Genomic DNA, 26460 nt, shown 5'->3' with positions numbered 1-26460 from the left:
CAGAAAAAGGAGCAAAGGATATGAATAGAAAGTCCTCCTAAAACAAAATGCTGAATGGCCCCGGATATAGAAGGTGCTCAGACTCACTCATTATTAAGGTGTGCAAAATAAAGTTTTCTGAGATATCATTTTTTTACCTGTTAATCTGGCAAAAATTCAAAAGTCTAATGACATAATCCACTGGAGAGGCCGAGGGGAACAGAGCACATTGGGCAAGCCCACGGAAGGTAGTAAGACAGGATCTGGCAAAGTTACAAATGCACATACCCTTCAGCCAGCAGTCCCACTGCCGGCAATGTATTCAATGAATCCAACGCACCTATCCAAAACGTACATGTTGTTTATTTCAGCATGGCTTATGATAAGGAACAATTAGAAACGATCCAGGCATCCATTAAAAGGGGGCTGATGAAATAAATTATGGTAGATCCATTTAACAGAACACTGTCTCATCTCTCTGTGAGGGATGGCAAGTTCTCCAAGAGGCAGTACAGCATAGTCTTTAGGAACCTAGACTCAGGACAGTCCACCCGGCTTAGAATTCCAGCTGTCATGGGGTGCCTGGGTGGCTCAGTCGGTTAAACGTCTGACTTTGGCTCGGGTCGTGATCTCGTGGTTCGTGGGTTTGAGCCCCGCATCTGGCTCTGTGCTCACAGCTCAGAGCCTGGAGCCTGCTTCGGATCCTGTGTCTCCCTCTCTCTCTGTCTCTCCCCGACTCACACTCTGTCTCTCTCTCTGTCTCTCTCTCAAAAATAAACATTAAAAATTTTTTAAAAAAAGAAAAGAAGAGCAAGAGTTTTCATTGAAGCCTTTTTATATGTTTTGATTTTTAACCATGGGAATAAATACCTATCAAAAGAGTAAAAATAAATAAGAAAGATGTTTAAAATTTTTTTTAATGTTTATCTATTTTGGAACTGTATAGGCATGGCCTGAGACAAACTGAAAAAATGAGGACGTTTCCCTTTGGAAGGGAATGCTACATATGATCAAAATCTACAAAATTTTGAACCCATATGACAGAAACAAGTGGAACCCCTCCTTCACAAAAGGAACATGCACAGGTGTTTCATGCTCAAAAATATAACAATATTTATTTCATTTCTTAAATTATTAATTTTTAAATAGCACTCTTCCTACAAAGAACTCAAAATGTATATATAGAACTTATAATTTATAACCAGAAACTTTCTTAATGCTTCCAAAAGGGGGAGAAGAGAAGGAAGGTGAGGTAGACGGAGAGGTCTAAGAACAGGGCACTGCAGGTCTGGACACAGGCAACAAGGGTGGAGTCAGCAGGTTGCTGGAGGGCCCAGTACCCAGGGAAGGGCCAGGAGAAAGCACCCATTTCTGTGACCTCTGCTTTGAGAACAAGGTTCAATTTCACTCATGAAAGAAGATGCTTCAGGTTGCTTTACAAAGAGCACCGGGGACCGTCCACAGCACTGGTGGTAGAATTCTAAGTGGCAAGGCCCCCTGGGGCTTTGCCGGGGAGGCAGTCACAGACGTCTCACGGCAGGTGGCTCTGAACAGACAAACGGCCAGTGAGTCTGCAGTCCTCCAAGAAACCAGGCGTGAACCAACAGTGATGAGTAAAAAGAGAGGGAGACAGAGAAGGGTCTGCTTCCATCTGCCCCAGTGGGATTCTTGTTTTCTCAGAGGTTAGAAGGTGGCATTTACATATCTTTTACATCCAACGGATATTCCAGAGAAAGCGCTGCAGTGCATGAACTCCTCCAAAGAAAACCAAGACACAATGAGCCAGTGCCTCCCTGACTTCCTGTTGGAGAAGATCCTGTTGAACAGAAGAGGGAGAGAGAAGCTTTTTTTTTTTTTTTTTTAATTTTTATTTATTTTTGAGACAAAGAGAGACAGAGCACGAACGGGGGAGGGGTAGAGAGAGAGGGAGACACAGAACCGGAAGCAGGCTCCAGGCTCTGAGCCATCAGCCCAGAGCCCGACGCGGGGCTCGAACTCACGGACCGCGAGATCGTGACCTGAGTTGAAGTCGGACGCTTAACCGACTGAGCCACCCAGGCGCCCCGAGAGAGAGGCTTTTTTAAAAAATCGATAGAATAGGGGCGCCTGGGTGGCTCAATGGGTTAAGCGTAAGTCTGACTTTGGCCCAGGTCATGATCTCACAGTTCGTGGGTTCGGTCGGGCTCTGTGCTAACAGCTTGGAGCCTGGAGCCTGCCTCGGATTCTTTGTCTCCCTCTCTCTCTCTCTCTGCCCCTCCCCAGCTCATGCTCGTACTGTCTCTGTCAAAAATAAATAAACTTAAAAAAATTTTTTTTTAAATCGATAAAATAATCCAAAGGTAGAAACTCAATATTAATTCAACGAATGCCACAAACAAGCTTCCTGGGCTGCTTTATGAATTGTATGAGCAGGAGGATATCTGGGTCTATTCCTCCGCCCGCCTTGTGGGAAGCTTCGTCTGGATGTATCTTTTCCATCCGAATCATCCGCACGTGGGGGCACTCTTTCCGGGGCTGGTAACCTCTGCCTCTGGCTTTGCAGGGCACTTTCTTAGTCCTTTCAAAGAAGCCAAGTGTTTGTTTTGGGGTTGGAAGAACTGATAGGACTTAGATGAGCGTAGGGGGGAGTGAGTATGAGCGAAGTGGGAGGTGACAGCACAGCAGGTTTGTGGAGGAGTAAGTAAAGGCCGCTGTTTATTCCGGAACATCAAAGAAGAACAAATGGCTCTCCCTGGCCCTGCCCCTCCTCCTGCAGTCTATTCACCACACAGCAGCCTTGGTGAACGGTGAAATGTGCCTCCTGTGCTCGGTGCTCTCCCATGGCTCTGCTTCAGTCCTCAGGGGGACCTGGGATCCTGCCCACTCTGCCCCAACCAGCCGCTCTGACCATACTTTTTACTACTTTCTCCCTTACTCAGCTTCCTTCGCTGCCTCCTTGCTCTTCTTCAAACATGCCAGACATGCTCCTGCCTCCACGTCTCTGCTTCCCACCCCCCTTCCGCCTCCACTGCTCTCCCCCTCCAGAGATGCACGGCTCCCTCCTACACCTCTGTCAAGGTTTCCCTCAGAAGTCATCCTCTCAGTAGTAAGGCCTTCCCCCTCTACTTAAAATTGTAAACCCCCCAACACTCCTCCTTCCTTTCCTTGCTTTATTTTTCTGCACAATATTTGTCATTGACTGATTAAACTGCATACTTTGTCTGCTTATAGTCTGTCTCCCGTTTTAGGATATAAACTCCAAGAGGGGCCCCTGGGTGGCTCAGTTGGTTAAGCGTCTGACTTCAGCTCAGATCATGACTTCACGGTTTGTTCAAGCCCCACATCGGGCTCTGTGCTGTCAGCACAGAACCTGCTTCAGATCCTCTGTCCCCCTCTCTCTCCACCCCTCCCCTGCTCTCTCTCTCTCTCTCTCTCAAAAATAAATAACATTAAAAAAATTTTTTTAATGTTTAAAAAAAACAAGCATATAAGCTCCATGAGATCAAGGAGTTTTCTCACTTTTAATCACTGCTATATCTCCAGCACTTAAACGGATCCTGACACATAATAGACAGTATTCTATAAATATTAGTTATATAAATGAATGAATGAATGAATGAATGATAAACCAACAGTGGCAAACTAAAGAATTTAGACTTTGTCCTGTCAGCAACTAGGAATCATTAAAGGGTTTTTTTTCTCTTTTATAGTTGGTATCAGTTAGGAAAATGGAATGGATTTCCTTCCAGCAAGGTAGATAAGAAAAGGTACAGAGCACCAAGTCAGAGGCTCATATATTTAAATTCCAGCTTTGGCACTTAATTGCCAAATGACCTTAGGTTACCTAATCTCTCTGAACCTCATACTAATCCACTAATCCATAGAGTTATTGAGAGAATTGACTAAAACACATAAGAGTCTCTCAAAGAGTACCTGGAAGAAATTGTTTAATAATAGATGTTAGTTTCCCTTCCCTCTTTTAAACAAAGAAATTCCATATGCATTACTGTACCAGTCAGGGTCCCAGAGGAGACAGATGGCACACTCAAATTAGGATAACTCAGGGACAGTTAAATAAAGAGACAGTCTACAAAGGTGGGGAGCACACAGGTGACGCAATACCACGTGGGCAGGTAACGTCTGAGTTGTTGCCTATAGTGTTGGGGATATGGGGTGGCACAGTTACTAGAACCCAGAAGGAGAGAGTCCTATGGAGATAAAATTCCAAAGACACATTTAAGATCCTAAAAGCAATGGGAAGTCTATTTTAAAACATAGTTTATATCTAGGAAAAGTACAATGCTCCAGATTTAAAAAAAAAAAAAAAAAAAAAAAAAAAAAAAAAGACCAGGTCCTTGAACCAAAATCCCTCCAAAACCCTAAATAGCAAAATAGAAGACGTTATTTTGAGAATCAAGGCCCGCTTGAAAACAAAGAACACTTGCTTACGTGAAAAGAACAAGAGACCAAGCTTTGTAGCCGCTCAAGAGAGATCTACTCGCAGACCAAAGCAGAACTTGGTGAACTCCTTGCTAGGGAGCTCCAAGCGCAAGAATGAAAGTCTCCTTATGCCAAAAGCAGGAAGACATCTGGAGGATCAGTGTGACCGCTTGATTAAACAGAATACAAAAGGTGAATCCGCGATGACTATATACAAAAGAAATACATCATTCCAGATTTGAAATTCTGCTACAGTTGCTTGATTTAAGTCTTGAAGCAGCAGAGTAAAAAGCCTTGAGCATTTTAGAGCCACGCTTTGGAGGAATTTTTACTATTATTTTTTAGACGCACCGTGAGCTACTTAAAGGTGGACCTAAAATGCAATTTTGTGGTCCAGGCCAAGGTACCTTTCAAAGCCTAGGGCAAAGCCGACTTTGTGAAATGCTGCAGGAAACGCTAGGGCAGGCATAAGGATAGACATATAGATCAATGGAATAGAATGGAGAGCCCAGAAATAAACGCTCACATTTACAGTCAATTAATTTTCGACAAGGATGCCAAGGCAATTTAATAGGGAAAGAATGGTCTTTTCAACAAAGGGTTCTGGGACAACTGGATGGATACCCACATGCAAAAGAATGAAGATAAACTTTTAACTCACAGCATACACAAAAATGGATCAAAGACCTAAATTTAACAGCTAAAACTATAAATCTCTTAGAAGAACACATAGGTGTAAATCCTCATGACTTTGGATTAGGCAATGATTTCTTAGCTATGACCCCTAAAGCAGTAGAAACAAAAGAAAAAATAGGTAAATCGAACCTCATCAAAATTTAAAAGTTCAGTGCTTCAAAGGACACCATCCAAAAAGTGAAAATGGGAGAAAATATTTGCAAATAATATATCCAATAAGGAACTTACATCTAGAATGTATAAAGAACTCCAACAGCTCAATCATAAAAAGACAAATAAGCCAATTTTAAAATGGGCAAAGGATCTGAACAGACATTTCTCCAAAGAGACATCCAAATGAGCAGTAAGCACATAACAAGATACACAACACTAGCCATCAGGAAAGCGCAGATCAAAACCACAATATGAGGGGCGTCTGGGTGGCTCAGTCAGTTAGGCGTCCAACTTCGGCTCAGGTCCTGATCTCTCGGTTCCATGAGTTCCAACCCCACATCGGGCTCTATGCTGACAGCTCAGAGCCTGGAGTCTGCTTTGGATTCTGTGTCTCCCTCTCTCTCTGCCCCTCCCCTGCTCATGCTCTCTCTCTCTCTCTCTCTCTCTCTCTCAAAAATAAATAAACATTAAAAAAAATTTAATGATAACTTTATGGAAAAATAAAATTTATATACTGTATAATTTTCCTGTTGAGTAATGTACAGCTAATGGTTTTTAGAATATTCACAGAGCTGTACAACCATCATCAGAATCAACTTTAAGTTCGATTATTTATTTTTAAGAGAGAGAGAGTATAAGTGGGGCAGGGGCAGAGAGAGAGGGGGACAGAGTATCTGAAGTGGGCTCTGCTCAGAGAGCCCGAGGAGGGGTTGAACTCACAAACTGTGAGGTGCCCCTCATTTTTAAAAAAAAAAAGCTAGGGAGTTCAGTGTCAACTTATTAAGCTGTAGGGGTCAATTTAAGACACAAGTAAATTATAACTTCAAAGGTAAGGGAAAGAAAGAAAGGGAGAAAAATGGAATAGGAGGCTATGGAGAGCAGTGACCTCTTGATTGGGTTGAGGCAAATACAGAAAATAGTTGGTTGTGATTTGTCCTCTGTCCTCTTCAGAGAAAAAATTAGAAGGAACCATGAGTATTCAGAATTAGCAGATAAAGAGGCAGGGAAGATACACTAAGGGCTTTCCTAGAATGCATAAAGTCCAGTCATCAGTGAAAACTTTCCTACAGAGGAAACTGTAGCATAGAAAGGAAATGGTAAATATCTCGAGCATGCTGGTAAATGATCCATAGCACAGAGGTGGTCAACTCCAACTGTTTTGTGGTCCAGGGCACAACTATTAAAAGGGCAAAGGCAGAAAACAATTTTTTGTTCGAGTTAACATTTATTGATCATTTTCCGTGGGTCGGGTTCTGTTCTAAGTGATTTACAAAGATTATCTCATTTAATTTTCACAACAGCCTACTCTCTGCTCGGCAGCCAGTACCCATTCTAAATGTGAATCAGCTCACAAAGCTCTCCTGCTCTCCCTCTCCAGAAGCTTCCTTATGCGTGGGGTAAAACCCAAACACCTTATCATTGCCTCTATGACTGAAGCCAACTCCTGGACCTCAACTCACTCCATTCCAGCTACTCTGGCCCCCCTCGCTCTTCCTTAGGCCTGTTCCTATCGCACGCGCTCCCTGTTCCCCTGCCTGGAACACTTGTCCCCCAGGTATTCCCATGGCTCACTCCCTCACTTCCAGTCTCAGCTCAAATCTTGCCTCCCCAGGGAGGCCTTCCCTGATCACCCATCCAAAGTCACTCTCCATCACTCGGTATCCCCAATCCTGCTTTGAGCCTACATCCCTGCCTAGTTATCCGCTTTACTGTTCATCACGAGTTCAATGAGAGCAGGCTCCCCTTCTGTCCGGCTCTCTGCTCTAGCTGCCAATGCCTGGAACTGAGTCTTGCATATAGTACGCACTAAATAAAATTTGCTTGAATGAAATCGGTCCGTCAGGTATTTTATTCGACTCTCTGTGTTTCTTTCCTCTTTGTTTCCTTCTTACTTTCAGTAGTGTTGTTGTTGGGACCGTTCATTCATGTTTTGTCTCAGGGAATGTTTTACCTGGGGGAAAGGCTGAGTATTAGCCGCATTTGAACCAGAGCATAAAAGAGGACATGGCATCCCTGAAACCAGCATGATGGCAGCAGCAGTGATGAATCCTCACAGGACAGGTACTTTTGAGGGGAAGAAGTCAGGCTCTGAGGGGCAGCCCCCCCCCCCCCCCCCCCCGTGGAGCCTCACGTATCATTCTCTCTCCACTGCCAACTATAGGTTATTCTAGTGGACTTGAGCTCCTCTAAGATCTCAAACAGTAACCATTATTCTTTCCCTTATTATCTCATATAATAATCAGGAGAAACAAAGAAATCAGCGGGAGTGGGGCTTAGATCATCACCTCTGGGTCGGTTCAAGGAGGAAAACCACAGTTAAGGGTTTTCTCCTCCCTGAATGGGCATTAGATTCACCTGTGGAGCTTTTAAAGTACCTGATGCCCAGGCCACACCTCTTGACAATAAAATTAGAATCTCTCGGGGCGCCTGGGTGGCTCAGTCGGTTAAGCGTCCGACTTCGGCTCAGGTCACGATCTCACTGTTCGTGAGTTCAAGCCCCGTGTCGGGCTCTGTGCTGACTGCTCAGAGCCTGGAGCCTGTTTCAGATTCTGTGTCTCCCTCTCTCTCTGACCCTCCCCCGTTCATGCTCTGTCTCTCCCTGTCTCATAAATAAAACGTTAAAAAAAATTTGAAAAAAAAAAAAAAGAATCTCTCAAGGTGGGGCCCAGGCATCTGTAGTTCTTAAAACTTCAACGGTGATTCTAATATGCACCCAGGTTGGAGGGTGTGGAGCAAAGTCTCTCACACTTTAATGTGCATGCAAACCTCCTGGGGTGTGTGTAAAAAAGTAGATCCTGACTCTGGCATTGTGGCTGGGGCGTGAGCTTTTGCATATTTGACCAGATGCTACATGATGCTGATGTTGCTGTCCACGGACCACAGTTTGAGTAACAAGTGTGAGATCAAATATTGGCTTTGACTCAGGTTCACAATTTTCAGATCTAATGTTTCAGCATTTGGACATTATTAATCCTCATGTTCTGCTAATTCCTGGGCCTCCCAGCCACTTGGCAATCATTGTTCTGTTTGCTCTTCCTTCCTACCTGACTGGCTGTTTCTGGGGAAACTGAAGACTTACCTCTTGAACCATCCCACGATTGATGCTGTCCCCAATGTTTCTTAACTGCATGGCCAACTTGTGGATTACTTCCTCCTGGTGATGGTTCTGGCCAATGCTACTCTCTTTGGGCTGAGAAGGCAGATTGTGATCTACATTGAACAGAAAAGAGTTCAAAAGAGAGTATTAACTATAAATCACTCACCACTAGTCACTAAAAACTGTCTTAGACAATGAAAGGGATGAAATCTCATCATTGATGACTATAGAAAAGCAAAGCCTTGCATTGGGATAGATTAGTTCTGTTCAATAGGAACATAATTCAAACTACACATTAATTTTAAATTTTCTAGTAGTAACATCAGGCAAAAATATTTTAGTAATATATTTTACTTAAGACAATACATCCAAAATATTATCATGAAACATAAAATCAATACAATTTTTTTTTTTGAGAGAGAGAGAGAGGGAGAGGGAGAGCAGGGGAGGGGCAGAGGGAGAGGGAGAGAGAGAATCTTAAGCAGGCTCCATGCCCAGCATGGGCTTGATCTCACGACCCTGATATCATGACCTGAGCTGAAATCAAGAGTCAGACGCTTAACCAACTGAGTCACGCAGTCATCCCCAAATTACTAACAATATGTTTTGCATTTTTTATAGTTAAGTCTTTCAAATCCAGTGTTTATTTCATACTTACAGCACATCTCAATCCAGGTGCTATCTTTTCGTTGGAAAACCCTGATTTGTATTTGTATTTCATGAAACTTACAGTTTAAAAGGTAGAATCATATATCCAAGTTGTTTATATATATATATATATATATATATATATATATGTTGTTCCAAATGTACTTAATAGTTTTCCAACAATTAAATCAAGTATCAGTTTTTAAACTTTAATTGAAAATAAATAAAACTTAAAATTCAGTTCCTCAACTGGCCACATTTCAAGCACTCAAGAAACAAACACAGTTAGTAGCTATCATCCTGGACAGTACAGATCTGTATCTTTATAGTTTTGTAAGATAGAGCTTTCCATTTTAATGCTTATATCCATGATCCTTGAATGAGTTCCTCCAAACTTTATTTGCTTCCAACAACCAATAAGTGTGTTTTTTTAACACACACACACACACACACACACACACAGAATGGGGGAGGGGCAGAGAAAGAAGGAGACACAGAATCTGAAGCAGGCTCCAGGCTCTGAGCTGTCAGCACAGAGCCCAGTGAGGGGCTTGAACTCACAGATCACAAGATCATGACCTGAGCCAAAGTCTGATGCCTAACTGACTGAGCCACCCAGGCTCCCCTAACCAATAAGTGTTTTTAAGCAACACTATAAGTAAACTACTGCGCTGAGTGCTTTGGGGAACTTATAAAGACAAGGTTTCTGTCCTTACGTTGCTGATAACCCACTGGTTAGGGATTAAACAATTAGCAAGTGCTTCAGGAATACAGAGGAGAGGAAGATAAATTTGGGCTAAAATAGATATAAGCTGTATCATAGATACAGCAAATTATGCATTGAACCTGTGTTGTTTCAGGACTTTGAAATTTTGAAGGACTTTGATTTTTCGGGCTTAGTACTGAGAGATTAAGTCCTGTCCTCAAAGAGTCTAGCAGGAGAGAGACACAAACCACAATTCAACATGTTATAGTACGTAAAAGTAAGGTCTGCACAGAGGAGCCGGGGCAGATGTCCCAAAGAAAATGATAACTGAGTTCAGCATTGAAGAAGGAAGGATGAATAAGAATCAGCCAGGAGAAGAAGAGAGAGATGGGGAGATGGGGGCGGGGCCAGCTGGAAAGGAGTGGAACAAGACCTTGCCAACAGCAGCAAGTGTCACATGAGCAAAGGCATGGGGGTAACAGACAGTGAGGCTTTGTACATAACCTCTAAGTAGTGCTACTGTTAAAAGGCAGCGAATGATGGGAGAAAAAGGTAGGTAACAGAGTAGGCAAGAGCAAAATCATGAAGGCACAGTGAAAGGCTGGGACTTCATCCAGTAGGGCAGGGGACCCACTGAAAGGTTTCAAGCAGGAAATGACTTGATCAGATTCGCTCCTAGCTCTTACCCTCTGGGATCAGAGTGAAGATGGGCAAGACTTAAGGCAGGGAATGCATTAAAAGGCTACTGCAGGGGCGCCTGGCTGGCTCAGTCGGTTAAGTATCCGACTTTGGCTCAGGTCATGATCTCACGGTTCGTGGGTTCAAGCCCCGCATTGGGCTCTGGGCTGACAGCTTGGAGCCTGGAGCCTCCTTCAGATTCTGTGTCTCCCCCTCTCCCCCCCATCCCTCCCCCACCTCTCTAAAAAATAAACATTAAAAAAAATTTTTTTTAAGGCTACGGCAAAGTGCTGCAGAGAGATGATAAGGAGTTGCCTAAAAATAACTAGCATACTTACCACATGCCAGGCCATATAGGCATTGTCTTACTGAGTACTCCCTCACAATGACCCCCATGAGGTCATTACCCCATGCTACAGATGAGAGAGTTGTGGTTTAGAGCAGTGCTTTTCAGACTTGGTTCCACCTTGGAATCCCTTGGGGAGGCTTTTATTTTATTTTATTTTTAAACGTTTATTTATTTTTGAGACAGAGAGAGACAGAGCATGAACAGGGGAGGGTCAGAGAGAGGGAGACACAGAATCTGAAACAGGCTCCAGACTCTGAGCTGTCAGCACAGAGCCCGACGCGGGGCTCGAACTCACGGACCGCGAGATCATGACCTGAGCCGAAGTCAGCTCTTAACCTAGTCGACGCTTAACCAACTAAGTCGATGCTTAACCAACTGAGCCACCCAGGCACCCCTGGGGAGGCTTTTAAAACTCCCACTGTTCAGGCCTCACTCCATTCCAGCGAAATCAGTTGAGCCAAGAATTGGTATTTTGTTTAAAGCTCCTCAAGTGGTTCCCATGTGCAACCAGGCTTGGGGATGGGGGGGCGGGGCGGAGGGGTGGGGTTAGAGGGAATGAGTAACTTGCCAGTGGCTGAAAGCGTGAGAGCCAGGATTTAAACCCAGGTCTGCCTGGCTCCAGAGCCCATGCTCTTAAACCTCAGCATACAGAGCCTGAACTAGTACTAACCTGAAATAGTACTAACAGAGGTGGAGTGGGGAGAACAGATTCTATAAATGTTTAGGAAGCAGAATAGGCTGGAATTTGGCAAAAGATTTGCTGAGAAAGGGGAGGGAAAGGGAAATTCTTACTTTACCAGCTCAGGAGACTGGAAAGGTGATGGCAGTATCAGCCTGTACAGAGAATGAGGGTCGAGGGAGGACAGGTATAGAAGGCAGAGGAGGCAGGCAGAAAGAGGAAGAAGAAAATTCGAGTTCATTTATAAATTTAAGGTACCTGTAGGACATCTTAGCAGACATCTGGAATATATCTGAAGCAAATAATAATAATAATAATAATGATAATAATAATAATAAAAGGAATATACCTAAAGCTCAAGAGATGTCAGAACTTAAAGATTTAAGAGTTATCATTTATTTATTCAATAAAAATGCAGGTGTGGATAAGATCTTTCAAAGTTTATGTAGCTGATGGATAAGACTGATGGCTAACAAGATAGGCAAAGGAACAAAAGCCCACAAAAATGACTGAGAAGGAATAGTCAGAGAGGTACATGGGGAAACAGGAGAAACACTATAACAGTATTTTCTAACCAGCTTTCAATGCTTGTTGAAAATTTCCTTCTAAACTGTACTAATGGGCATTGTTACTTGGTTAAGTATGGTATACAGAAAATGACCATGTATGTGTCAGTGTGTGTGTTGTTGTTGTTGTTGTTGTTGTTAATGGTGATGATTCAGAATGATTCAGGTGATTCAGAATCCTGAAACACACCTTAAAGTCCTTTCATTAAAGATGCCAATCATTGTCTGACTTGCCCACACCCCCTTCCAAAAGAATCTGCCATATTGCCTAAGCAGTCTAGCTCCTTCTCCCACGTCCCCACCCCAACCCCAGACCACAGCTGTTTAGATCAGAGATGGACACCTGAGCCAAGAACATATCATCCACTGGTTGGCCAAAAGAGAGCAGGGTCCCTTCCTCTCAGTTCATTGTTTAGGAGACTAAGTTCAGGAGACTAAAGGAAAAGTTGGCAGTGGGACCAGGAATGCCACGGGATTATGTTGGGCCCAGGATAAGTCAAAGCCTTTGCAAGTGAAAATTATGAAGGGGAAGGAAACATTTGAAGGAGAGATGGAAGAAGCTGGCTGATAGAGAAGACCTAAGCAGAGCAAACAGAAAGATAGCAAGAAAAAGAAAAGACTGGCCCCAGAACTGCCTTAGAACTTGAACCCTCCAAGTTCAGTTCTCTTTCACAAGCATCCTCACCAGCAACCACAGCTTTCTGGAGGTGACCGGAGTACGTTTCTCTTCCCTGTAACCAAACAAATAATCATAAATATCTATGTCAATTATCATTGTCCAGAGCTGTTGAATATAGATAAAACTGTGTAAGAAATAGTGTTGGCTATACATTGGCTTCAGGATAGACTCTGAAAGTAAAATTTAAAAACTAGGTTCCTGGGGCGCCTGGGTGGCTCAGTCGGTTAAGTGTCAGACTTCGGCTCAGGTCATGATCTCGTGGTTCGTGAGTTCGAGCCCCGCGTCGGGCTCTGTGCTGACAGCTCAGAGCCTGGAGCCTGTTTCAGATTCTGTGTCTCCCTCTCTCTCTGACCCTCTCCTGTTCATGCTCTGTTTCTCTCTGTCTCAAAAATAAATAAACGTTAAAAAAAAAAAGAAAAAAAAATCTTAAAAAAAAAAAAAAAAACTAGGTTCCTGACGCTAGAGGCTTTTGTTTTTGCTTCCGGTCATTTACCCACTCCTCACAAAAGTCGAATGCAAAATGGATTCAGTACTCAACCTATTTAGTCAGAATTATTTGTTGACTAAAGAGAGCCAGTATACCTCTCCTACAGACATTTACACAGCAAAACAGTTATACCACCACAGTATAAGAAATATAAGATTACAGGAAAGAAATTACTAAATCAAAGCTCTACAATAGTCATATGTTCTCTTAGATACAGAGAACAAACTGAGGGTTGCTGGAGGGGGGGTGGGGGATGGGCTAAATGGGTAAAGGGCATTAAGGAAGACACTTGGGATGAGCACTGGGTGTTATACGTAGGGGATGAATCACTGGAATCTACTCCTGAAATCATTATTGCACTATATGCTAACTAACTTGGATGTAAATTAAAAAATAAATTGGGGCACCTGGGTGGCTCAGTCAGTTAATCGTCCGACTTCGGTTCAGGTCATGATCTCATAGTTCATGGGTTTGAGCCCCACATACGCCTCTGTGCTGACAGCTCAGAGCCTGGAGCCTGCTTCTGATTCTGTGCCTCTCTCTCTGCCCCTCCCCTGCTCATGCTCTCTCTCTCTCAAATATAAGTAATAAACATTAAAAAAAATGTTAAATAAATAATAAATTAATTAATAAATAGTTAATTTGAAAAATAAATAAATAAAAATAAAATAGTCATATGTTGGAGAAGTGAGAAGTCTTGTGACAAGATAATCAAAATGAATTAAACAAAAAAGGTAAACCTTTATTATTTTCCAAGTATTGAATTTTTACTTTTTTCCTTTTTTTAAAAAAAATGTTTATTTTTAAGAGAGAGAGCGAGTGTACATGAGCAGGGGAGGGGCAGAGAGAGGGGGACAGAGGATCCAAAGCGGGCTCTGTGCTGACAGCAGAGAACCCGATGCAGGGCTCAAACTCATGAACCATGAGATCATGACCTGAGCCAAAGTCAGACACTTAACCAACTGAGCCCCCAGGCACCCCCCAAGTATTGAATTTTTAATACAGAGGGAGATATATATCTCCACACAGAATTCTGAAAATAAAATCATAGTCTAAATGGCCTACTGGGAGATTTGGGACAATCATGTGGTTAATCCTTTTGCAAGAATAATTCCTTCATAAAGCAAATAATAAGCCTCAATGTAGTGGAATTTTAAAAAACATTGCTATGTGTTGTGAGTCCTACATAAGCAACTTTGACCAACTGTCCCTTCAGTTGCATTTTGGAAAACTTTTAAGCAAACATGCTTCTAAGATTTTATAAGTGTTTCTCTGCTGCTAACTATAATGTGAATACTTTATTTTCTCATATGGTGATCACTTTCAGAATCTTGATTTTGTTCACTAAAAATAGAGGCATAGGGACTTCTGGCTTAAGAGTGAGCACAAGCATTGGCCTCCCATTTCCCCTAATCCCTCCCAAGGCACAACCAAAATGAATGTATAAAAAAAGAATAAAACCACAACAGTGAAAAGAATGGGAGACTGGGTCAACAGCAGATGAGAGATGTGTACGTGTTTCTGGAAGGCAGAAAGCAAATGAGACAAGAGGACAAATGGGCCAGACAGAGAAAGCGCCAAGACCCCACCACACGAGCTCCTGAGGCTTGGAAGCCCATTTACTCACTCAAACCCCAAAGCTGGGAGAGGGAGATGAGAGATTGGAACTCTGATGAGGATCAGCTGTACCAGTTGGTCCCTCAACACCCCCAGGCCGCTATACCCACCACAAACTTCAAGCAAAAAACACTCTTCTCTAACAGAAGAGAACGAATCTTGTGAAGGAAGCTAAAGCCTTTTTATGAATGTTGGTGCCTCAAATTAAAGGTCTCCTTGGCGGAAGGGGAAAAAAAGGTCTCCTTGTTCTAGCATTTAGGGGACCTGGGGCCAGAAAATGAGCTCCCTAATTCATGTCCCTAATGCCCACTGCCAACTCAGAGCCCTCCTATGCCCCCATATGAGTCCCTACTCATTGGGGAGCCAGTTAAGCATAGTGGTAAAATCCTGAAGCCAGATCACTTGGGTTTGATTGTTAAATCCACTACAGATAACACTACGTAACCTGGGACAAGTTATTTAATCTCTCTATGCCTCAGTTTCTCCAACTGTAAGATAGGAATAGTAACGTATTATTTCATCAACCCTAAGCTTTTTACTGCCTCCAGAATCAGAATGCGTTTTACATCCTAGTCATGTCGTATTTCAACAACATTTACCTTCTTAGGAGTAAACAAAATGATGGTATATTTTACAGTTGATGGAATATCAAACTTAATGAAGTATCGTGGTAACTACCTCATAGAGAGGTTGTCGAAATGATAAAATGAGTTAATACATTTATCCCCCACAGGGCAGTGCCTAGAACTTGGATAAACACTACATAATTGTTAGCTACTGCTGCTAAGAAAACAGTCCTACTCACACAACAGCAGAAAAAACCCACACCAGCTACACAGTCCATATTTCTTTAAAATAACAAAGGATCACCAGCAATTGATAAGGACCACAGGATGCAAGAGAAATACCAGAAAACAAATAAAATTAACCCCAAGAGAAACATAGAACTCAGGGAATAGAAAAGTAAGTTTGCAAATTATAGAGTATATATTTTGAGAGATTTAAGAAAGTATTACATTCGAGAAACAAAAGAGAATGCTATGGAAAAAAGAATAATCCCAAAACAAGATCTTACCAATTTTAAAAATATGATTTTCAAAATCAAAAATAAAATGGATGGTCTGAAAAAATAAAGTCAAGGAAATCACTCAGGAAAAAAAAAAAAAAGAAGATTAAAAGACATTAGAGAAAAGATAGGTGATGTAGAGGGCCGATATGGAAAGACAAGCATTTGATTTATGGGAGTACCAGAAAGAGATCAATAGAGGGGGTAAATTTCAAACCAAACAGTGTAAGACAGCTTCCCAAAGCTGAAGGTCACCAAACTTCAGACTAGAAAGTCCCATGTGCATGGACGCAAGCATACACACACACACAAGCCCCACCAAGTTCTCAGGACCACAAATGGGGAAGTAAAAACCTCACTTCTAGAACATATTAAAATTTCAAAACACCAAGCATAGGAGATGCTAAAAATCTCCAAAGAGAAACATGGATTAATTTGGCAACTGACTTCCCAACAACAACAAATACTAGAATATAAAGGCACAATTTTTGCCCCAGAATTTTATAAAAAATTATTTTCTTTTGGGGCACCTGGGTGGCTCAGTTGGTTAAGCATTCAACTTCGGCTCAGGTCATGATCTCATGGTTCGTGAGTTCGACCCCGTGTCAGGCTCTGTGCTGACAGCTCAGATTCTGCTTCAGATTCTGTGTCTCCCTCTATCTCTGCCCTTCCCCCACTCATAATCTGTCTCTCTCTCTCTCTCTCTCAAAAGTAAATAAACATTAAAAATATTTAAAAATAAAATAAAATAAAATAAATATTTTCTTTCCTTAAATAGACTTCATGCCCAGCATGGAGACCAACATGGGGCTTGAGCTTACAACCCTGAGATCAAGACCTGAGCTGAGATCAAGAGTCAGACGCTTAACTGAATGAGCCACCCAGTACCCCTAAAAAATTATTCTCAACCTAGAATTCTATGTCTAGCTGAACTCTCACTTATATGTGAGAGGTGAATAAAGACATTTGCAGATATGCAAGGGCTCGGGAAGATTTTCCTCCCATACAGAATTTCTTAGGAAGTCTCCCGAGGGAGTATTCCAAAAACCCAGAGTATGACAAAACCAAGAAAGAGAAAGGAGATTTAGCAGAAGGTGAATTCAACCCGTGTGAAGGGAAGTCCCAGGATGACAGAGGTACAATAGGCCTACAGAGCACCGAGAATGGAGCAAAAGAACAGCCCCAGGAGGGAAGTTCCGGGGGCAAGAGAGACTTGCTAAAAACTGGGGGAAACTCAAAGCAATCGTCACTACACATCATGTGGCGGAAGAGAAGGAAAGGCAACGAGCAAGTCCAGAAAACAATAAAAGGTCATGCAGGAAGTTTATGGTCTGAATGTGAAGCAAATTAAAATGTGGCCTAAGTTGAAAATGAAGGAACCGCTTCATAGTTCCTTCCCAGCAGGATAGTCCTGTGTGTTAAACTTCACGGTACTCTACCTGTACGACTGGGCCAAATTTTAAGCAATCGCCATTTCAGTTCCTTGTTTCATTACTGGGAAGTGACTATTCTCAGGAAAAAATCATTCCAGTACTTACAGATTTTATTCCTGGTAGCTACCATCCCTAACTCCCAGAGTCTTGCACAACCTTTTACCTTTGGATGCTGACACAACAGGTGGACAAAAACGAGGACGAAGGTTTTGAAGTCTTGGCCTTTCTGCTTCCAGATTGGAAAACACCTCCCCTTTGCAGAGACAGACCAGTTTACCAGAACACAAGGCCTCACCTCAAACTCGGTGTGACCTTTTCCCTTAATTGAGGAAAGTGGCTTCTTTTAGGAGAGCTTTAAGCCATTAGCTAGTGCTTTAGGTTCAGCCAACTTTCAACATCTAAATCTGTCAAGTGCAAAATCAACAGCAACTGCCTCCTCTCAAAGGACAACCCTTTCATAACCAATTAAACACATTGTAGTTGAATGTTCTATTGCTAGCAATACCTAATAATTTCAAAGTTTGCAATTGAAGTTTGCTTCAATTTAGCGAGAATACTAATCAGCCTCAAGAAGGCTCAAAGTATCTTACCAAGGTCAAACTGCTCTTTTAAAAAAGGACCTGCTGGGGGCGCCTGGGTGGCTCCATGGGTCAAGCATCCAACTCTTGACTTAAGCGCAGGTCATGATCCCAGGGTTGTGGGATAGAGCCCATATATATATATATATATATATATATATATATATATATATATGATTGGAAACAACCCATATGTATATTAAGAATAAAATATTTAAATAAACTATATGTTATATTCACACAATGGAATATTATGCCATTGTAAATAAGAATGACATTCTGCAAGGATTAATGCACAAAGATCTCCAAATCATATTGTTAAGTGAGAAAGCAAGTAAATATAGTGTGCTTTGCATGCTACCTTGCCTCTAAAAAGAGAGAGGGTATAAAAACCTATATTCGCAATTGTTCATATTTGCATAAAGAACCTCTAAAAGAATGCCCAAGAAACAAGAACAATGGTTGACTAGAATAAGGAGTGTTAAGAGTGGGATTTTGAACAGACGGGGAACAAGAATACAAAAAAGACTTTTCACCATATGCCTTTTCATATTCTTTAGTTTTCCAACCATGAAAATATTTTTTTAAGCACTTATATAGCACTTGGCGTGTCAGCCACTGTTGCAAGCCATTTAAAATTAGTAACTCATTTATTTTTAATGTATTAACACAAATACTCAAAAGTTAATTTAAAACGCATCTTAGAAGTGTCATAATTGTATTGTGGTTATGCAAAAAATAATCTTTGTTCTTAGGAGACAAATTATTTAGAGATGGAATTATTTAGAGATGAAATTAGTATCTCATAACTTTATCTCATAACTTTCTTCGTAGCAGAGAAAAACACGTGCACATGCATCCATATGTGTGTATATGAGTATGGAGAGAGATAAAAAGATAAAGCAAACGTGTCCCCTCAAAAAATGATAAATCCAGGGGCGCCTGGGTGGCTCCGTTGGTTAAGCGTCCAACTTTGGCTCAGGTCATGATCTCACTGTTTGTGGGTTTGAGCCCCACATTGGGCTCTGCGTTGACAGCTTTGAGCCTGGAGCCTGTGTCTCAGATTCTGTGTCTCCCTCTCTCTCTGTCCCTCCCCCCGCCCCATCTCTCTCTCAAAAATAAAGAAGCATTAAAATTTTTTTTCTAATGATAAATTCATGCGAATGGTATATGAGTAACAATAGGCTTATTTGCGCAACTTTTTTTTGTAGATTTTAAATTTTCCAAGGTAAACATTGGAAGGGAAAAAAATATCTCAGAAAAGTCCTTAAAAGTTAGATAGAACATTTCTATTTAGTTTCCATAAACTCTTTGGACTTGTTTTCAAGGCTCTTAGAATATATCTCAACTTATCTGTCCAGACTTCTTACACTGCTTGACCAAATCTTACCTTTGAATCACATCTCAAAATTTACTTTCTCAAGATGTCTTTTTTTGAATTTTCCAAAATAATATGATCTCTCACCACTTTGCATACCTACAGTTTTTTTAATTTTATTGTTATATGAAGCAAGAGATGATAATGCCTAATAGATGAGTATGTTAATATACTTAGCTAGTTTACACACATTGTCTATAACAATAATTATAGATTATGAGTTAATCCCCAAGAATTTAACAATTGAAAGAAAAAAGAAGTGTCTCTGATAACTAAGAGGCAAGATTAATTTTTTTTTTTTTTTTTTTTTTTTTTTTTGGGACAGAGAGAGAGACAGAGCATGAACGGGGGAGGGGCAGAGAGAGAAGGAGACACAGAAACCGAAGCAGGCTCCAGGCTCCGAGCCATCAGCCCAGAGCCTGACGCGGGGCTCGAACTCACAGACCGCGAGATCGTGACCTGGCTGAAGTCGGACGCTTAACCGACTGCGCCACCCAGGCGCCCCAAGGCAAGATTAATTTATGTGTAGTGGAAATGAATGAGATGGGCAGTCATTGGAAGGGGAGAGGCTATCAGCTCTCCCTTGCCCAAGCTTCTCCCTCTGCCTGCAACTCCCACCGCCCTTAACTCTTTCAGGTCTCACTCCAGGCGTACATCTTGAGGAAAGCCTTCTCTAATCTCCCTGCCAGGTTGAAGCCCCATTATAGCATCTGGACCTCTTCTCAGCCCTTAGCACATTGTATTTAACATTAGTATGGGTTTTTTTTTTTTAATTTTTTATTGTTTATTTATTTTTGAGAGAGAGGAGAGAACAGGGGAGGGGCAGAGAGAGAGGGAGACACAGAATCTGAAGCAGGCCCCAGGCTCCGGGCTGTCAGCACAGAGCCGACGCGGGGCTCGAGCTCACGGAGTGTGAGATCATGACCTGAGCTGAAATCGGGACGCTCAACCCACTGAGCCACCCAAGCGCCTCCATTAGTATGTTTAATTGACTACTATCTGCCTCCATTACCAGACTGTATGTTCCAGGAAGGAAGGGGCTGTTAATGCTTTTGTTCACCAGTGTCACCCCAATATCTAGCACAGTGTCAAATATAATAGGCCCTAGTATTTTTTTTTTAATGAATAAAAAACTAAAATGCGTCCATCAGGAGGAAGAGGGGGAGAGTTGATGAGCCTTGGAAGAAAAAGAGAGGGGCAAAAACGAGCATCCAAGCACTCTCAAAGGGAAAAAAGAGGCTGAATATCTGGATTCTACTGACTTCTACAATCAGTATATCCCATTTATACTACTTACATACATACATACATACATGCACACATGTGAACATAATTCTGCCCTTTCCCACCAATAATTATCACATTTTTAGAAGTGGGAAAGGCCTCTTTTTGCTTTTACTAACTTTTGTTCTCCCAAGAGTTTCTCATTTCCCTGAAATGACCCTATCAGGGTGGTTGTTCCGGACTTCCCAAGAGCCTACCCATCCCCTCAACTTTTCTAAGAAAAAACAGCTTTAAGTTTCCCCTACAAAAATTACGTTTTCTTTCTCCAAAAAGCTACGTGTTCATCCGTGTTTATTTCGCTAAAGTAACAGAGACAAATTTTGGCTTCAACGAGTCACTGAATAATGACTGGTGATTTCCATTTCCAGTCTGTGTCGCAGCCTGGCACAAAAGCCACTGAGGGGATAACGGGACTTTTCAATAATCAGCTTCCTCAGAAGGAGTTTTACGCTGGGCAGTACTTAAGACTTTTTTAAAAATTTTTTAACGTTTTTATTTATTTTTGAGACAGAGAGAGACAGAGCATGAGCAGGGGAGGGGCAGAGAGAGAGGGAGACACAGAATCTGAAGCCCCCTCCAGGCTCTGAGCTGTCAGCACAGAGCCCGACGCGGGGCTCGAACTCACGGAGTGTGAGATCATGACCTGAGCTGAAGTCGGACGCTTAACCGACTGAGCCACCCAGGCGCCCCCCACCTTTTTTTTTTTTTTTTTTTTTTTTTTTTTTTTTTTTTTTTAAGACAACTTCCCCAAACCCTCCGAGCGACCTTCCCTCCACCTCGGCGAGACTGACCACCCGCGGCGCTGCACCCACCCCTTCTCTGGCGGGAAGGCGCGCGCCCGGCCGGCGGTTTTGGCGGCAGGGGTCACGTGGTCCCGCTGTGGCCAATGAGGGACGCACATGGCGCGCGCGCGCGCGGCGGCCAGAAGCGGTCTCCCGCGCGGGCACCGGCGCGCCTTGTTCGCTCACGGCGACCGACCAGAGCGTGTGACCAAGAGACTGGGCGCCCCGAACACCCTGCCGGGCACCTCCGATTACCCTGCGGCTTGGCGTTCTTGACGCCGTACTGACACCTCCGTGTCCCTCTTACACCGCCCCCTTCAGCCTGCACACCCCCCTTCTCTAAACGCTTCAGCGTTTGGGGGAGAAACGCGCTGCTGGCTCCTGGGCCAGGGAACGAGTGGAAAGGACCTGGGAGGCTTAGGCCTGCTGCCACCTCACACTGAGCGACCCCTTGTCTCCTATTGTTTGGCAGTCCTTGGACGCACACCGGTGGCCCACCAGGCTACAATACTTGTCACAAATAAGATTTCACAGTCATAATAAAATGAGAGTTCTAGGCACGGAAACAAACACGTAGATTAGGTTGTTGGCTGTTACTCTAGAAATCAAACTTAGTAGCTTTATTAATTCAGCTTCCTTATGCTTTTGAGGTGAAACTAATGAGGAAAACATCTTGGGTAAATGTGGCAACCGCCTACACGGCACCTCTGAAGGTGCTTGAGGAGGATCAATTGGCATAGCGAAGTGTGAGAACATACCGAGAAAAGTTTACAGTAAAATATACGTTCCAGAACAGTGATAACGCTTGCACAACTTTAGGAATATGCTAAAAACCACTGGATTGTGCCCTTTAAAAGGTTGAATTCTATGGTGTATGGATTACATCTCAATTTAAAAAAAAAAAAAAAAGGTACGTGCCAGAAGGTATTCCTAGGTGACAGAATCTCAGGCTCTGAAAAATTATTGTTGACATCTGCACAAATCAAAATTCAATATTTTAGTCAATTTAGTTCTTCCTGGAAAACAGATACCATGTCTGATATGGTGGCTGGACACTATCAGCCTGAAATTTCCACCGTCTCAGTAGCATATAATTCTTTTGAAACCGGATAATAGTTTGAGATTTGCTTTAATTCTTCCTTTCGGGTGTCTAGCATATTCTGGTTTTGTTTTTTTTTAATGTTTGTTTATTTTTGAGAGAGAGAGACAGAGTGCAAGCGGGGGAGGGGCAGAGAGTGGGAGACACAGAATCCGAAGCAGGTTCCAGGCTCTGAGCTGTCAGCACAGAGCTGGATGCGGGGCTGGAACTCACAAACGATGAGACATGACCTAAGCTGAAGTAGCAGGCTTAACCCATGGAGCCACCCGGGGGCCCATGGCTAGCATATTTTTAATCTAAAAGTCTAAAACCCCATAAACTTAACCCCAACACTCTCTAATGCTCCTCAAAATATAAAACTTTAATCTTCCAACATTCAAAGCCATCTAGGAATGATGCAAATTTTTGCAAAACAAAAATGCAAGTTTATCTTTCCTTCATGTTCTTTCCTATATAGGCAAAATCAAAGAGGAATCAAAACTGAATTTTCCCTGCTTAACATTGCCGGGTCAAGTTAAAGACATGTTCTCGTTAAAAGACAAATTGGATCTGTTTTAGTTAATTTGCAATCATCTTCATGAGTTGTCACATCAACAATTCAGAACTAATAGAAACTAAGAGATTTAATACCATAAAACAAAGTCAGTTTTAGATTTTTACCACCTAAGAATATTGATGAATAGATTTACCACTATCTTCTCACAATTAATGTTTAAGTAATCTATTTAATGTCCTATTTTATGTCCTCAACACCAAGAAAAATATTTATCTTAGCTTAAGGCAAGTAGTATCTTACCTGGGCTTCTTGACATGGCTGAAACTGGCTGGGAGCTAACAAGTCGGGTCATGTACTCCTTCTGAAAACTGTATTTCACCACAGGGATTTGCAACAATTTGTTACTTTGGGAGAGGGATTCAGAAGTTCTTTAGGTTCACAAACAATGGCATCATGTTTTTCTCTGTTGAAAAATATATCTTCAGAGAATTTCCCCCATCGGTATATATTCAGTATGTTTGATGAATATTAATGTTCCAACATTACAAGCAGCCTTTATTCTATGCATAAAAGGGTTATGGTTTTGAGTGGAAAATGGAACAGGGTAATTAAGGTCTTTTTCAACTTAGATAAACATCTTTCTATGTTCGTCTTTAGATCTAACACCACCCCACATTCTCATCTCCAAACAGTTTTTCTTCATCTTTTCAACAGCCACATTCTACCAAGAGAGCAGTCTAAATTAGTATGCATAGATAAAGGGAGACGAATTAGTGTAGCCAAAAGAAAATAGATTAAAAACCTAGAGATGGGGAGGATTGGAGATGAAACACATTTTGTCCTACTACCTTGTATGTGTGTGATTTTGTATTATCTCTTTAATTCTCCATATACATGTAGCCCATCCCTACAGACACTAATGAAGACTATTCTCCACCCCCCACCCCCTTTTTTCCAGTATTGTAGCACCAATCCAACATATTGAAGAATTGAACTGAGATTTTCATTGTCTACCAGTACACTTAATTCTCTTGGCTTAAAGGTTGGCCACAGAGTTTCACTTTCTAGTTTTTTTTATTTTACCTTCCAAATCTAAGCAGTTACGGGAAAGGGAAGGAATGGTTAAGAGAAGCTAGACAATAAAGAACAACCAAAGAAAGTAACAGGAGAGGCCTTCAAGAGCCTTAGATCAGTGCTATCCAGTAAAAGATGTGAACCACATATGTAATTTTAAGGTTTCTAGCAGCTACACTAAAGTAAAAAGAAACACGTAAAATTTATTTTAATGATATATTTTTTAATAAAATATATCCCCCAATAAATCCAAATGTTATCATTCCAACAGGTGATCAATACACAAAATTATTAAAGAAATATCTTACATTCTTGTTAATGTACGTCTTCAAAATCCAGTATATATTTGACACTTACAATACATCTCAACTCAGACTAGCCACATTTCCAGTGCTCAGGAGCTACATGTGACTAGTGGCTGCATTGCAGCTTGAGGCAAAAAATTAAGAACTAAAAAGAAATGAAAGTAAAGCAATAGGCAGCTTTCTGAGCTATGCAAACCAAGAGCGGGTGGGAATCATCAAGTAGAATTCTGACTCAGTTTTCAAATGTACTACATTTTCCAGTGCAGAATGCTGCTTGAATATTTCGATTTTTGTAATTTGGGCCAGGTTACGGAAGAGGGAGCTATGGGTTGAAGGGTTGTAAGTGCCTGGGTATTTTTGGTATCTTGGGCAGTTGGACAGTATTTTTTAAATCTCTGTGACTTATTTATTTTATAACTGAAAGTTTGTACGTCTTCATCCCCTTCACCTATTTTAACAGCTTGACATTTTAACTATATTCATCAGGCAAACTTCTGATCCTAATTTGACTTCTCAAGTAAACTTTACATTGGAAAAAGGACATGCTCTCCAGCTAATGCATCACGGCCAAATCAGTCCTGAATAAAATTATTAAATTAGTAATTAGTCGAAGTTGACAGTCAAGATACAGAGTGAGGTTCTTATCTGAAAAGAGCCAGATAGCCTTATCCATCAGTCCATTGCGAGATTGTCATTTTGTACTATGTATTCGTATGACATTGCTAGAGAACTCAGAATAAAATATGTAATCGTGACCTTTTAAAATAAACAACCAAAAAAAATAAAGTAAACAATCAAGAATGTTGGAATTGAGGGGCGCCTGGGTGGCTCAGTCAGTTAAGCATCTGACTTCGGCTCAGGTCGTGATCTCACAATCCACAGTCTGTGGGTTTGAGCCCTGCATCAGGCTCTGTGCTGACAGCCTGGAGCCTACTTCAGATTCTGTGACCCCTACTTTCTGCTTCTCCCCTGCTTGCGCTCTGTCTCTCTCTCTCTCTCTCTCTCAAAAATAAATATTTAAACAAAAAAAGAATGTTGGAATTGATTTTCCCCAAATAGGTTTTCATTATCATTTTTCCCAAACAATTCTGCAGGATGTTGAGAGGTTATTTATTGAAAAATAATCCATAGTAATTATATTTTTCATCCAAAATATACTTTTAAATATATGTAAAAAAAGCACTATGCTCTTTTATAATTAGATAATTAGATAATTGCCTTTAGGAAATAGTGTGCCTACCTGAAAACACCAGCAAATCCCATGACTCATGAAAGCATGATAATGGATTTGCACATGGAGGAGAAGCAGCTACTGATCTGATGTATGTTGTCTATTTAATAATCATTGGTTTATGCTTGTCTTATTATTTCAATATGCATTTATGATATTTTTCACTCAATAAATTATTTTATCTACTTTGGAAGTTGTTCTGACTTAAAGTTTAAGGTACACATGAGACTAGAATTTAAATTAAAAAATGGGGGTGCCTGGGTGGCTCAGTCAGTTAAGTGTCTGACTTCAGCTCAGGTCATGATCTCATGGTTCATGAGTTTGAGCCCCACGCTCCGTGCTGACAGCTCAGACCCTGGAGCCTGCCTTGGATTCTGTCTCCCTCTCTCTCTGCTTCTCCCCTGCTCACGCTGTCTCTCTCTCTCTCCTTCAAAAATAAATAAACTTTTAAAAAATTAAAAATAAATGGGGGCGCCTGGGTGGCTTAGTCGGTTGAGCATCTATCTGACTTGGGCTCAGGTCACAATCTCGCGGTTCGTGGGTTCGAGCCCCGCTCCGGGCTCTGTGCTGACAGCTCAGAGCCCGGAGCCTGCTTCTGATTCTGTGTCTCCCTCTCTCTCTGCCCTTCCCTTGCTTGTGTTCTCTCTCTCTCTCTCTCTCTGAAAAATAAGTAAACATTTAAGAAAAATTAAAAATAAATACATAAACATTTTAAAATTTTAATAAAAAACGAAAATAAATAAAATCCTAAAAAATATGTATGAGTGAAGTTTTTATCATTTCTTACAGCAAGTAATTCATGTATGGATTTACTCGTTTTTATTTTATTTTAGAGAGAGAGAGAGAGCATGAGCAGGGGAGAGGGGCAGAGGGGGAGAGAGAGAATCTTAAGCCCAAAGTGGGACTCTATTATCCCACGAGATCATGGGATCATGACCAGCCTGAGATCATGAACTGAGCTGAAATCAAGAGTCAGATGCT

At 41.7% G+C, this 26460-nt stretch overlaps 1 protein-coding gene across 1 annotated transcript; it reads right to left on the bottom strand.

Moving 5' to 3' along the window:
* Positions 1–1132: 1132 nt before the first annotated feature.
* On the bottom strand, positions 1133–25511 carry PXT1 (peroxisomal testis enriched protein 1). The gene is given in 5 exon segments (XM_049653195.1): positions 1133–1795; positions 8327–8457; positions 23170–23247; positions 23250–23332; positions 25489–25511. Coding segments are annotated over 5 exon segments (423 nt in total). The 3' UTR covers positions 1133–1687.
* Positions 25512–26460: the final 949 nt, after the last annotated feature.

The sequence above is a fragment of the Panthera uncia genome, assembly GCF_023721935.1.
Source record: "Panthera uncia isolate 11264 chromosome B2 unlocalized genomic scaffold, Puncia_PCG_1.0 HiC_scaffold_24, whole genome shotgun sequence".
Taxonomy (NCBI): domain Eukaryota; kingdom Metazoa; phylum Chordata; class Mammalia; order Carnivora; family Felidae; genus Panthera; species Panthera uncia.
This window is presented reverse-complemented; position numbering and strand designations above follow the sequence as displayed.